We start from the raw sequence: 12,111 nt of genomic DNA on the forward strand, positions 1-12,111 counted from the left end.
CCCTATCCCAAACCCTGCACTGGGTTTCCCAACAGCAGATGCAGCTTGCCATCGGCAGCTGGCGGGATTTTCCAGTCCTGCCGAAGACTGTGGACATCTGCATGGCTTGCCCAATCTGCCGCCAAGCGAACCTGTCGCGAGGGGTCAACCTCGGCAGGACTGGAAGATCCGACTAGCTGGAGGGGCCAGAATATCCCGCCCACTATGAATGTTGGGCATTAATGGGTGCATCTACCCCCAAATCCATCACACAAACCAAACTCCCATCCAAGGGCAACACAGTGGTTAGCACTGCTGCCTCACAGTTCCAGGGACCCGGGTTCAAATCCCTTCTAGGGTCACTGTCTGTGTGGAGTCTGCATGTTTTCCCCGTGTCTGCGTGGGTTTCCTCCGGGTGCTCCGGTTTCCTCCCTCAGTTCAAAAGACACGCTGGTTAGATGCATTGGCCATGCTAAATTCTCCCTCAGTGTACCTGGACAGGTGCCAGAGTGTTTTGATTAAGGGATTTTCACAATAATTTGATTGCAGCATTGATGTACTTGTGACAATAATAAATAAACTTTAAACCTTAACTTTGACTCGATCTACATTTCCCTCTGCCTCAGTAAAGCAGCCAGCATAATTAAGGACCTCACGCACCCTGGAGATACTCTCTTTCGCCTTCTTTCGTCAGAAAAAAGGTAGAAAAGTCTGAGGTCACGTACCAACCGACTCAAGAACAGCTTCTTCCCTGCTGCCATCAGATTTTTGAATGGACCAACCTCTCAGTAAGTTGATCTTTCTCTATACCCTAGCTATGGCTATAACACTGTATTCTGCACTCGCTCCTTTCCTTCCCTATGAACAGTACGCTTTGTCTGTGTAGAGCACAAGAAACAATACCTTTCACTGTATCCCAATACATGTGACAATAATAAACCAAATCAAAATTGCAAAGCCGCGAGGATAAAATAAATAACCTAAATAAAAGAGAGTGAAAGGATGCTAAATAAAATACTCTGATTGGGTTATGGTTTCCAGGAGGTCCAGAGCACTTGGAGCCGCACAGAAAGGTCTTTGCCATGCCAGATTACAAGGTGGCTACTTCAAATTCTGTAGTTATTGTGGGGAAATACAATACTGTTCTCTTTTGCTTGTTTTATTCACAAGTCATTGACTGCCATCTGTCACTTTTCAACTATGTAGACTCTTAATCTCTGGAATACACTCGCTAAACCTTTGCAACTCTCTCCTTGGAGACCCTATCCCTACCTCTTTGATCAAGCTTTTGGTCACTGGCTCTAATGACTTAGTGTCAAACCTTTCATTCAATTATTCGCCTGTGTAAGGTCTGTAGATATTTTCCCATGTTCAAAAGGGTCGCCATCGTCCCAGATGACTAGTGGCTTTGGAGGCAGTTCAGAGGAGGTTCACTAGATTGTTTCCAGAGGTGAGGGGTTTGTTGTCTGAAGAGAGATCAAATAGTTTAAGTCTTTCCCCCTCTCTGGAATTTAGAAGAATGTTCTTATGTAGATCAAATTGAGGTATGTAAGACGATGAAAAGAATAGATAAAGTAGACGTGAAGTGGATGCTTTCTCTTGCGGGGCATTCTAGAATGAGAGGTCATAGTCTTAGGATAAGGGGTAGCAAATTTAAAACAGAGTTTAAGAAAAACCAGTACCAAAGGGTTGTGAATCTGTGGAATTTGCTACCGCAAAGTGTGATGGATGCTGGGACAGTGAGTAAATTTAAAGGGGAATTAGACAGATTTCTAATTGGTAATGGGTTGAAGGATTATGGAGAGAATGGGGATGAGGAGCATATTATCCATGGTGGAGCAGACTCGATGGGCCGAATGGCCTAATCCTACTCCTATATCTTATGAACTTAGAACGATAGGCTGCTCTCCCCTTTGAGGGGGAGAGATGGGATGATTTAACCTGAGGATCACTGCACCTCAGGGGAGGGGTAAGATTGAGAAGGCGGGGCACTGATGAGTAACCTCAACCGGTATGGGGACTGAACCTGTGCTGTTGGCGTCGCTAACCAGCTGTCCAGCCAACTGAGCTAAACCAACTCCCATGATAATGGTGCTGTCTGAAGGCATCATTTTGCTGTCTTACTTTTACCCCGTCTATTTCAGATGCCAGTGGATGTGCCTTACCCGTCACACCTACGGCATTCAAAGAGGCCGAGAATGGCTTTCGCCTCTGGAAAGATTGCAGAGTACAAAACCCCCCCTTGAAATTATTTCAAAATGTAGCGTCAGTCCGGTGTGACAAAGCCTCAGCTTTTTTCCAGTCTCTGTGTTAAACTCAAAGAAGAACCCTCCAAGAACAAACAATGAAGGGTGGAGAAAAACGGAACCAAAAAAAGAACCACACAAACATGGACATAGCGGGTCACGTAAATTCATAATTCTAATTATAGCAACGGTTTTAAGTAAGGCTGGAGCTAGACAAAAAGAAAAGATTGCCACTTGTCCAAACAACAATGGTTTCTTTCACAGAAATGTGGGTTTTCGAATAGAACTGGCAGTTTCAAATAATCAAAGGCGGAATTTTACCGGCACGTCCCACCCCAACAAGGTTCATACAATCCCACCCAAGGCCAACAGGGAATGCCATTCTCCGAGCCTCGCCCGCCCCCGGAATCGGGAAGGGCATTCCGGTAAAATTCAGGCCCAAGTCAAGGGACGGATACATTTGGATTCGTGAACTGGAACCCGTTGACGGTTGAGTTGACACTGACCTCTCGTTGAAGTGGGCATCTCTGTGCTGAGGGAGGCCCTGTTTCCTCCTCTGACTCGATGAACTGCTGGAAGAGGGAATGTGGGCCTCCATGGCGCTGGAGTTCCGAACGGCAGCCACTGCTTCTTGCCGAGCCCTCAGGAGGTCTGCAAAAGAGGCAAGAAACGTTCACTTTCATCCCCCTGCCCAGGTAAACAGACCCTTCAGCCCTTCACCATGAAGACCAGCCCAAAGCCATGGCACTGTGTTTGTTTTCAGGCTGCTGCGCTCACATCCAGCTCGCTAACGATTATTCAGATCCCAGAACTTCCCTGTAACATGAGCACTTTGGATTGACGAGGCAACAGTTCCTGGCTTCACACTCTCCCATTGCAGGGCTGTGACTTAAGAACATAAGGACTTAAGAACTTAAGGACTTCTCAGGCCACGCTCGCCTCAAAACCGAAGAATCCCGCCTAAGATCTTAAAATTATACAATCCCCACAGGGCAGAAAGAGGCCATTCAACCCATTGAGTCTGCACTGACCACAATCCCACCCAAGCCTCACCCCCATAACTCCATGTATTTACCCTAGCTAGTCCCCCTGACACTAAGGGGCAATTTAGCACGGCCAATCCACCTAACCCACACATCTTTGGACTGTGAGAGGAAACCAGAGCACCTAGAAGAAACCCACACAGTCGTGGGGAGAATGTGCAAACTCCACACAGACAGTCACCCAAGGCTGGTATCGAACCCGGGGTCCCTGGCGCTGTGAGGCAGCAGTGCTAACCACCGTGCCACGCATTTGGACTTCACAGTTTCATTGTAATTAGAATTTAACAGGCCAACCCCCTACTTCGCTCAAACAACCAAAGTAAGTAATGCTGAGACACAAAAAAATACAATTGGAACTAATTGTAAGAATCAAATCTACTTCGGTACATCTGGTACATGTCATGCTTGGCCAATCAACCTAACCTGCACAGCTTTGAACTGTGGGAGGAAACCAGAACCCCCGGAGGAAACCCACATAGGCATGGGAAGAATGTTCACACAGACAGTGACCCAAGCCGAGAACTGAATCTGGGTCCCTGGTGCTGTGAGATAGCAGTAGTAACCATCATGCCGCCCTGGACCTTTGCATGGTACCCCCCACCCCCCGAACCCCGCTACAATTCCCATGGCGGGCGGGATGGGAAAATTCCCATCATATCCCATTCTTAGAGGTCAGCAGTTTATGATCAAGAAACGCTCAACTGATATAAAAGCCAAATATTTTAGATGCTGGATTCGGAAATAGAAACAGAAAATGCTGGAAAATCTCAGCAGGTCTGCGGACAGAGAGAAAATAGAGCCAATGTTTCGAGTCTAGATAACCTTTTGTCCAATCAAGAAATGTTAGCGATATTCTCTCTCCATAGATGCTGTCAGACCTGCTGAGATTTTCCAGTATCTTCTGTTTTTGAGCCTGAACTGACTGTTACAGAATTGAAGATATAGTCAGAGTCTATTTTGACAGTGGATACAATGAACCCTCAACTCATGCCCAAGACCAGAGTTACTGTGACATCCAAACAAGCCCAAAGAGGTGAAGAAACAACATTAGTTTCCAATCTCAACTTAATCTCCATCTTATTGCTGTCACCTGGTGTTGACAGTGCAGGAGGAGGCTATTCAGCCCATTGAGTGCACTGGCTATCCATCCAACAGAGCATCCCACCTGATCCCCATAACCCCGTTGTACTTATTGAACTAATTCCCCTAACCTACACATCTAGGGACGCTAAGGGACAATCTGTCATGGCCAATCAACCTAACCTGCACATCTTTGGAAGATGAGAGGAAACTGAAGCATCAATGGACCTTTGCAATGGTCCAAGTCCCACCTGCTGCAATACCAGGTTGGTAAAATTCCACCTGAGAATACGCAAACTCCACACAGACACAGTGAGAAGTCTCACAACACCAGGTTAAAGCCCAACAGCTCTGTGTGGAATCATGAGCTTTTGGAGCAGCGCTCTGAAAGCTCACAGAATACTGTGTACAGTTCTGGTCACCCTATTATGGAAGGGATATTATTAAATTAGAAAGAGTGCAGAAAAGATTTATTGGGATGCTATCGAGACCTGATAGTTTGAGTTACAAGGAGAGGTTGCACTTTTTTCTCTGGAGTTTAGGAGACTGAGGGGTGATCTTACAGAGTTCTATAAAATAATGAGGGGCATAGATCAGCTAGATGGTCAATATCTTTTCGCAAAGGTTAAAGGAGTTTAAAACTCGGGGGCATAGGTTTAAGATGAGAGGCGTGAGATACAAAAGTGTCCAGAGGGGCAATTTTTTCACACAGAGGGTAATGAGTATCTGGAACAAGCTGCCAGAGGTAGTAGTAGAGGCAAGTACAATTTTGTCTTTTAAAAAACATTTAGACAGTTACATGGGTAAGATGGGTATAGAGAGATATAGGCCAAATGCGGGCAATTGGGACTAGTTTCGGGGTTTAAAAAAAGGGCAGCATGGATAAGTTGGGCTGAAGGGCCTGATTCCATGCTGTAAACCTCAATGACTCTAAAACCACAATCCCACCCAGGCCCTATCTCCATAACCCCATGCATTTACCCTAGCTAATCCCTCCTGACACTAAAGGGCAATTTGGCAAGGCCAATCCACCTAATCCACTTTTCTTTGGACTGTGGGAGGAAATCGGAGCACCCGGAGGAAACCCACGCAGACACGGAGAGAATGTGCAGACTCCACACAGACAGTGACCAAAGTGGGGAATCAAACAAGGGTCCCTGGCGCTGGGAGACCGCAGCGCTAACCACTGTGCCACCCCAACATCTTCATAGTTGGATTATAATGCAAACTATGACATTAAAGGACATGAGGAGATATTAACTTGATCAAAGAGGCAGATGTAAGGAATAACTTAAAGAAGGAAGCTGAGGGAGAGCGGTTTGGGGACGGCATTCCAGAGCTTTGCGGCCTAGGCTACTGAAAGCATGGCCGCCACTGGTGGGGCGATTAAAATGGCGGGTGCTGAATTGGCCTGAGGAGGAGCGCAGGTATCTCAGGGGGTTGTGGGACTGATGGAGATTAAGGGATGGGGAGCAGGAGAGGCCCAGGAGGAATTTGAAAGTGAGAGTGGGAATTTTGAAATCACGGCGCTGCTTAAACTGGGAGCCCACGCTCCTCGGCTGAAAGGGGAGTGGGACTGGATGCAAGTAAGGAGATGACCTTCTAGGACGAGTCTTAGGATAAGGGGTAACAGATTTAAAACAGAATTGAGAAATAATTTCTCCCAAAGGGTTGTGAATCTGTAGCTACCCCAAAGTGGGGTGATTTCTGGGACAGTGAGTAAATTTAAGAAAGAGTTAGTCAGATTTTTAATTGGTAACGGGTTGCAGAGCTATGGGGAGAAGGCAGGAAAATGGGGATGAGGAACAATTCAGCCATGATCGAATAGCAAAGCAGACTTGATGGGCCAAATGGCCTAATTATGCTCCTATATCTTATGAACTTATGATCAGCAGGGTGTTTGGATGACTTTGAGTTTACTGCGTTCTGAAGCTCCGGAATCTTCCTGGTCCAATCGCCTGGTTTGTTCTGCATTATTTGGTCTCCTTGGAGTTGGGCAGTGGGGGGTGGTTTGGGGGGGAAGAGAGAGATGTGGAAAGGAGGAGAATCCTCCAGTTGCCCTCAGTGCCCCGGTAGAGGAAGTTAAGTTCTATCGGGGTATCATAAGACACGGGAGCAAAATTAGGCCACTCGGTCCACCGAGCCTGCTCTGCTATACGGCTGCTGTGTACCTCATGCTGGGCAGTAAATCCAGTTCACCCACTCGGCTTTCAGCGTGGAAATCCCCCAAGGTGAGAGAGGCCGCCTGGAGGTTTGAGCAGCAAACCATACTTCCTCCCATCATGCAACAGTTAACATGCTCTAGTGAAACTCATCTTTTTAGCACAGTTGGTAATGTAAACACCTGCATTCACTGAGGAAATTAAACCCCCAACCCCCCTCCCCTCCAACAACGTTAGGAAAATCTTACCCCTGCATGGAATTATCGCTATCAGGAAAGAATGGGTTAACAAGCTAGAGTGCAAGAAGGATTAAAGAAACAGTGCCACCTTGCAGTATGACAGAAGAATCATAGAAACCCGACTGAAGGAGGCCATTCGGCCCATCGAAACGGCACCAGCCACAATCCCACCCAGGCCCTAATCCCCATAACCCCACATATTTACCCTGCTAATCCCCTAACACAGGGGTCAACTTAGTCTGGCCAATCCACCTAACCCACACATCTTTAGACTGTGGGAGGAAACCGGAGCACCTGGAGGAAACCGGAGCACCTGGAGGAAACCCACGCAGATACGGGGAGAATGTGCAAACTCCACACAGACAGTGACCCAAGGCCAGAATCGAACCTGGATCCCTAAAGTAAACTAAAGTAAAAGTAAAGTTTACTTATTAGTCATAAGTAAGGCTTACATTAACATTGCAATGAAGTTACTGAGAAATTCCCCTAGTTGCCACAGTCCGGCGCCTGTTTGAGTCAATACAACTAACCAGCACATCTTTCAGAATATGGGAAGAAACAGGAGCACCCAGAGGAAACCCACACAGATTTGGGGAGAATGTGCAAACTGCACACAGGTAGTGACCCAAGTCAGGAATGTGGGAGGAGACTGGAGCACCAGAAGGAAACCCATACAGATACGGGGAGAATGTGCAAACTCTGAACAGTAAGAAGTCTCACAACACCAGGTTAAAGTCTAACAGGTTTATTTGGACCAAGTAAACCTGTTGGACTTCAACCTGGTGTTGAGAGACTTCTTACTGTGTTTACCCCAGTCCAACACCGGCATCTCCACATCATAACTCTACACAAACAGTGACCCAAGACCGGAATGCTGTCAGGCAGCAGTGCTAACCACTGTGCCACCTCAGCTGGAGGCACAGACCCTAAGCATGATTACCTGAACACAACCATTCACGATGAAATTCAGCCTTCCACATCTGTACATCTTTTTGAATTTGGATGGCTTGATATGAAAGGAAGCCAAGTTGCTTCACCTGGTTCTCTTTTGCAATTGGTGTAAAACTCAATGTGATTCTCATAACAAAGCTGACAAAATATGGGACTACAGAGCCAGTGACTCAACAGTTGGCTCAGCAAAGGGGCTGGCGAGAGAAACCTGACTACCCACTGTCTATGTTGGTGTGAACAGATGTAGAGGTTTTTCAGTGCAACTCACAGCAGGGGTCACATCGGAGAATTGTCACGCATTTTTTTTAGATTGAAAAAATAATCCAGTCATTTCCTGCCCTTTTTTTTTCATTTTTCCAAAGCTTGGAGAGGAGCCAGGAATTTCCAACCAGCCTGATTCCATTCTAGAAAAGGGCAACTGCGCTCCGAGGACGTGCTGGCTCGGAACGCGTGGTTTGGAAGGGAGAGGGGACCCTACCTCAGTAGGAAAATGAGGAAGTTACACCTGACAAGACACTGCGCCGCAATCCATATAAAACACCAGCGCAAGACCATAAGACATTGGAGCAGAATTAGGCCACTCGGCCCATCGAGTCTGCCCCGCCACTCATTCATGGCTAATATTTTTCTCATCCCCCTTGTCCTGCTTCTTCCCCATAACCCCTGATATCCTTATTAATCAAGAGCCTATCTATCTATCTCTATCTTAAAGACACTCAATGACCTGGCCTCTATCGCCTTCTGTGACCAAGACTTCCACAGATTCACTATCAGCTCCTGCCTCAACGTAAGCATCATCCTAGGAGGTCATGGATGGCATGGTGGCACAGTGGTTAGCGCTGCTGCCTCACAGCACCAGCAACACGGGTTCGACTTTAGCCTCAGGTCACTGTCTGTGTGGAGTTTGCACGTTCTCCTTGTGTCTAGGTTTCCCACACTCCAAAGGTTAGATGGACTGACCATGCTAAACTGCCCCTCAGTGTCCCAGGATGTATGGGTTGGGGGATTGGCCAGGTTAAATCGCCCCTCAAGTGTTTCACCACACGGAGGTTAGATGGAATTAGCCATGGTAGATGTGTGGGGGTTAGGGGGATAGGGTGGAGGGGGTAGGCCTGGGCAAGATTCTCTGTTAGTGAATCCTAGAAATGCTGCACAGTGCAGAAGGAGGCCATTCAGCCCATTGAGTCTGCACTGACTTGGCCCTGTCCCCGTAACCCCACATATTTACCCCACTAATCCCTCTAACCTATACATCCCAGGACACTAAAGAGCAATTTAGCATGGCCAATGCATCTAACCTGCACATCTTTGGACTGTAGGAGGAAACTGGAGCACCTGGAGTCAGTGATTTCGATGGGCTGAATGGCCTCCGTGCGCACTGTAGGAATTCTATGATGAAACCTCAGCATTATTTTCTGCTTCATCAAGGGCAACGCCACAGGAGATCAGTTAGCGGCATACGCAGATTATGGACAGACGCAGCGCTATCGCTGAATCTACTCACCAGACCCTGTTATCACAGTCTGCTTGTGTTCAAGGGTCGGAGTGTACTGGAATGTAATAGCAAAGACATCGTCATTCAATTCGAACATGGGCCCCTACCGACTGACCCCCCCCACAACCCCCCAGCCACTGCCCGATCTGTCCAGCAGCCTCACGAGCCGGGGTCAAGGCAGCCAAGACCACAGAGCCAGTAATGAGTATCAACAGGCCAACGACACTCATCGTCTCCTGGGACATGCTGGTGCCCTCTGGGGAGCACCCGCGCTGTTTGTGAGTGATTCACCTCTCTGGGCATCTTGAAAGTGCGTCAGCTGCCCACCTAATCCTCTGCCATGTAATTACTGCCGGGGGAATTAGCTGGGCGCTCCATCACGACTTGTGGTGAGACAGAACACGCACTGTGCTGACTTCATAGCAGCAACTGTCCCACGTTTGTGAGATTCTGTCTTTGTTAAATCGACTGAGGCGTGTTAACAGGAACATCTGGAAAATCACACTCAACGGAACCTGTCTTTTGACTACAGCAGATTAATACAGCTTAAGAACCTCTTCCTCCTCCCTCGCCCCTTCACACCCTACACCCTGGATCAGAAGACAGCGCAGCCTGGAGCATTTTCTTTTCATACTTTGCTGGCTGGGCTAGCGTTTATTGCCCGTCCCCAGTTGCCCTTGAACCGGGAGGCTGGCGAGGCCATTTCAGAGGACAGTCGAGAGTCAACCACATTGCTCTGGAATCACATTTGCGCAGTTGCCCATGGAGGGCAGCTGAGACTCAATCACATTCACAGAATGGTACAGTGCAGAAAAGGCCCTTCGGCCCATCGAGTCTGCACCGACGCAGTGAAAGGCCCTTGCTGTGGATCTGGAGTCACATGTAGGCCAGACCAGACAAGGATGGCAGATTTCTTACCCTAAAGGGACATCAGTGAACCAAATGGAGACCTTTTTTTCTGACAATCGACAATGGTTTCATGGTCATCAGTAGATGCTTAATTCCAATTTTTTTTTTATTGAATTCGAATTCCACCATCTGCTGTGGTGGGATTCGAACCCAGGTTCCCCAGAACATTAGTTGAGTTTCTGGGGTAATAGTCTAGCGATAATACCACTGGGCCATCACCTATATAGAATAGGGGGCGGTTTGGTGAGACAGTGGTTAGCACCGCTGCCTCACAGTCCCAGGGACCTGGGTTCGATTCCTGGCTCGGGTCCACCGTCTGAGTGGAATATGCACGTTCTCCCCGTATCTGCATGGGTTTCCTCCCACTGTCCGAAAGACGTGCTGGCTTGGCGCATTGACTATGCTAAATTCTCCCTCCGCGTGCCCGAACAGGGCACCGGAGTGTGGCAACGAGGGGGGGTTTCCACAGTAACTTCATTGCAGTGTTAATCTAAAAACTTAACGATAAACTTTAAACCTAAACCTAACTCAACCGTGAGCCGACCTGTGACACTAATAAATACATTTTACTTTAGAATATGCAGCACGGGGGCAAGGCCATTTAGCCTGACGGATGTCTGCTGGCGCTTGAGCTCCCGCATTGAAATATGTGGTTGAACGATATGGACACAGCACAGAACTCGAGACATTTTGCAGTGAATCCTGTCCGTCTCTCTCTGGCGTTACCTTTGACTCTCTCCCCCCCCCCATGGCGGTTTGTCTTGAGACACTTCCGTGAAAAGGGATAGTTGCCGTCCAGGGAGAAACCGTCCAGTGAGACTGGGGGGTGAGGGGGGGCCTGCACGGTTTAGCGGTAAAGATCAGAAGAACCTCTCCTCGCTGCGAGGGGGCCATCAAGAGAAACAGCTGCACTCAAACAAACCTCTCAGACACCACAACATCCGCACAACGGGAAACACCAGCAGAGAAGACAAAAAAAACCTGGCATTTATAGATAATAAAGTTGAGGAGTTAAAAAGCCAAGATCCACACCATTGTCGCTAGCATCCAGTTAGTCCCCCTCGCCAACCCCCCACTCTGCTCCTGTGCTAAGCCCTTTCACTGCAGTGGCAGTTTGCCAGCAGACTGCCAGTTCAATATATTCTCTGCTAATCCACAAGCGTCACCTGAATGAGTCATTCGGGCCGCCTGGAGCTACAACTCGGTTTGAACCCTGCGCTCACGCAACAAAAAGGCCAACCACAGAGAGATTCCCCACCCCCACAAAGTGCCTCTTCCCTTTTATCCCTCGGCTTTAGGAGTGTGGCCACTTAAAAGGGCAACACCTCTCTTAAAAGGGCAATGCCTACCCCCGCGTCTCTCGAATTTGCTTGTTCCTCTTTCCCTCACGTTACCTGTCTGTAGCGTTGCCCACAGCGCACAGACACAGCCGCACTCGTGCGCGCACAGACACACACACAGCCGCACTCGTGCGCGCACAGACACACACACAGCCGCACTCGTGCGCGCACAGACACACACACAGCCGCACTCGTGCGCGCACAGACACACACACAGCCGCACTCGTGCGCGCACAGACACACACACAGCCGCACTCGTGCGCGCACAGACACACACACAGCCGCACTCGTGCGCGCACAGACACACACACAGCCGCACTCGTGCGCGCACAGACACACACACAGCCGCACTCGTGCGCGCACAGACACACACACAGCCGCACTCGTGCGCGCACAGACACACACACAGCCGCACTCGTGCGCGCACAGACACACACACAGCCGCACTCGTGCGCGCACAGACACACACACAGCCGCACTCGTGCGCGCACAGACACACACACAGCCGCACTCGTGCGCGCACAGACACACACACAGCCGCACTCGTGCGCGCACAGACACACACACAGCCGCACTCGTGCGCGCACAGACACACACACAGCCGCACTCGTGCGCGCACGCAGAGACACACGCACACACACAGCCGCACTCGTGCGCGCACAGACAC

The 12,111-nt window shown here is 48.9% G+C and overlaps 1 protein-coding gene across 1 annotated transcript in view; it reads right to left on the reverse strand.

Annotated features, from left to right (window-relative positions):
- Positions 1-12,111, reverse strand: part of LOC145339030 (sterile alpha motif domain-containing protein 11-like) — a gene marked incomplete at its 5' end in the record, with an annotated part of 118,141 nt that overhangs the window by 60,822 nt on the left and 45,208 nt on the right. The window contains one exon of the mRNA XM_080183456.1: positions 2,732-2,876. Coding sequence (XP_080039582.1) covers positions 2,732-2,876 — 145 coding nt within the window. The remainder of the gene's footprint in view (positions 1-2,731; positions 2,877-12,111) is intronic.

This window comes from Carcharhinus amblyrhynchos, unplaced genomic scaffold (genome assembly GCF_965287045.1).
Source record: "Carcharhinus amblyrhynchos unplaced genomic scaffold, sCarAmb.v2.hapA chromosome_292, whole genome shotgun sequence".
Lineage (NCBI taxonomy): Eukaryota > Metazoa > Chordata > Chondrichthyes > Carcharhiniformes > Carcharhinidae > Carcharhinus > Carcharhinus amblyrhynchos.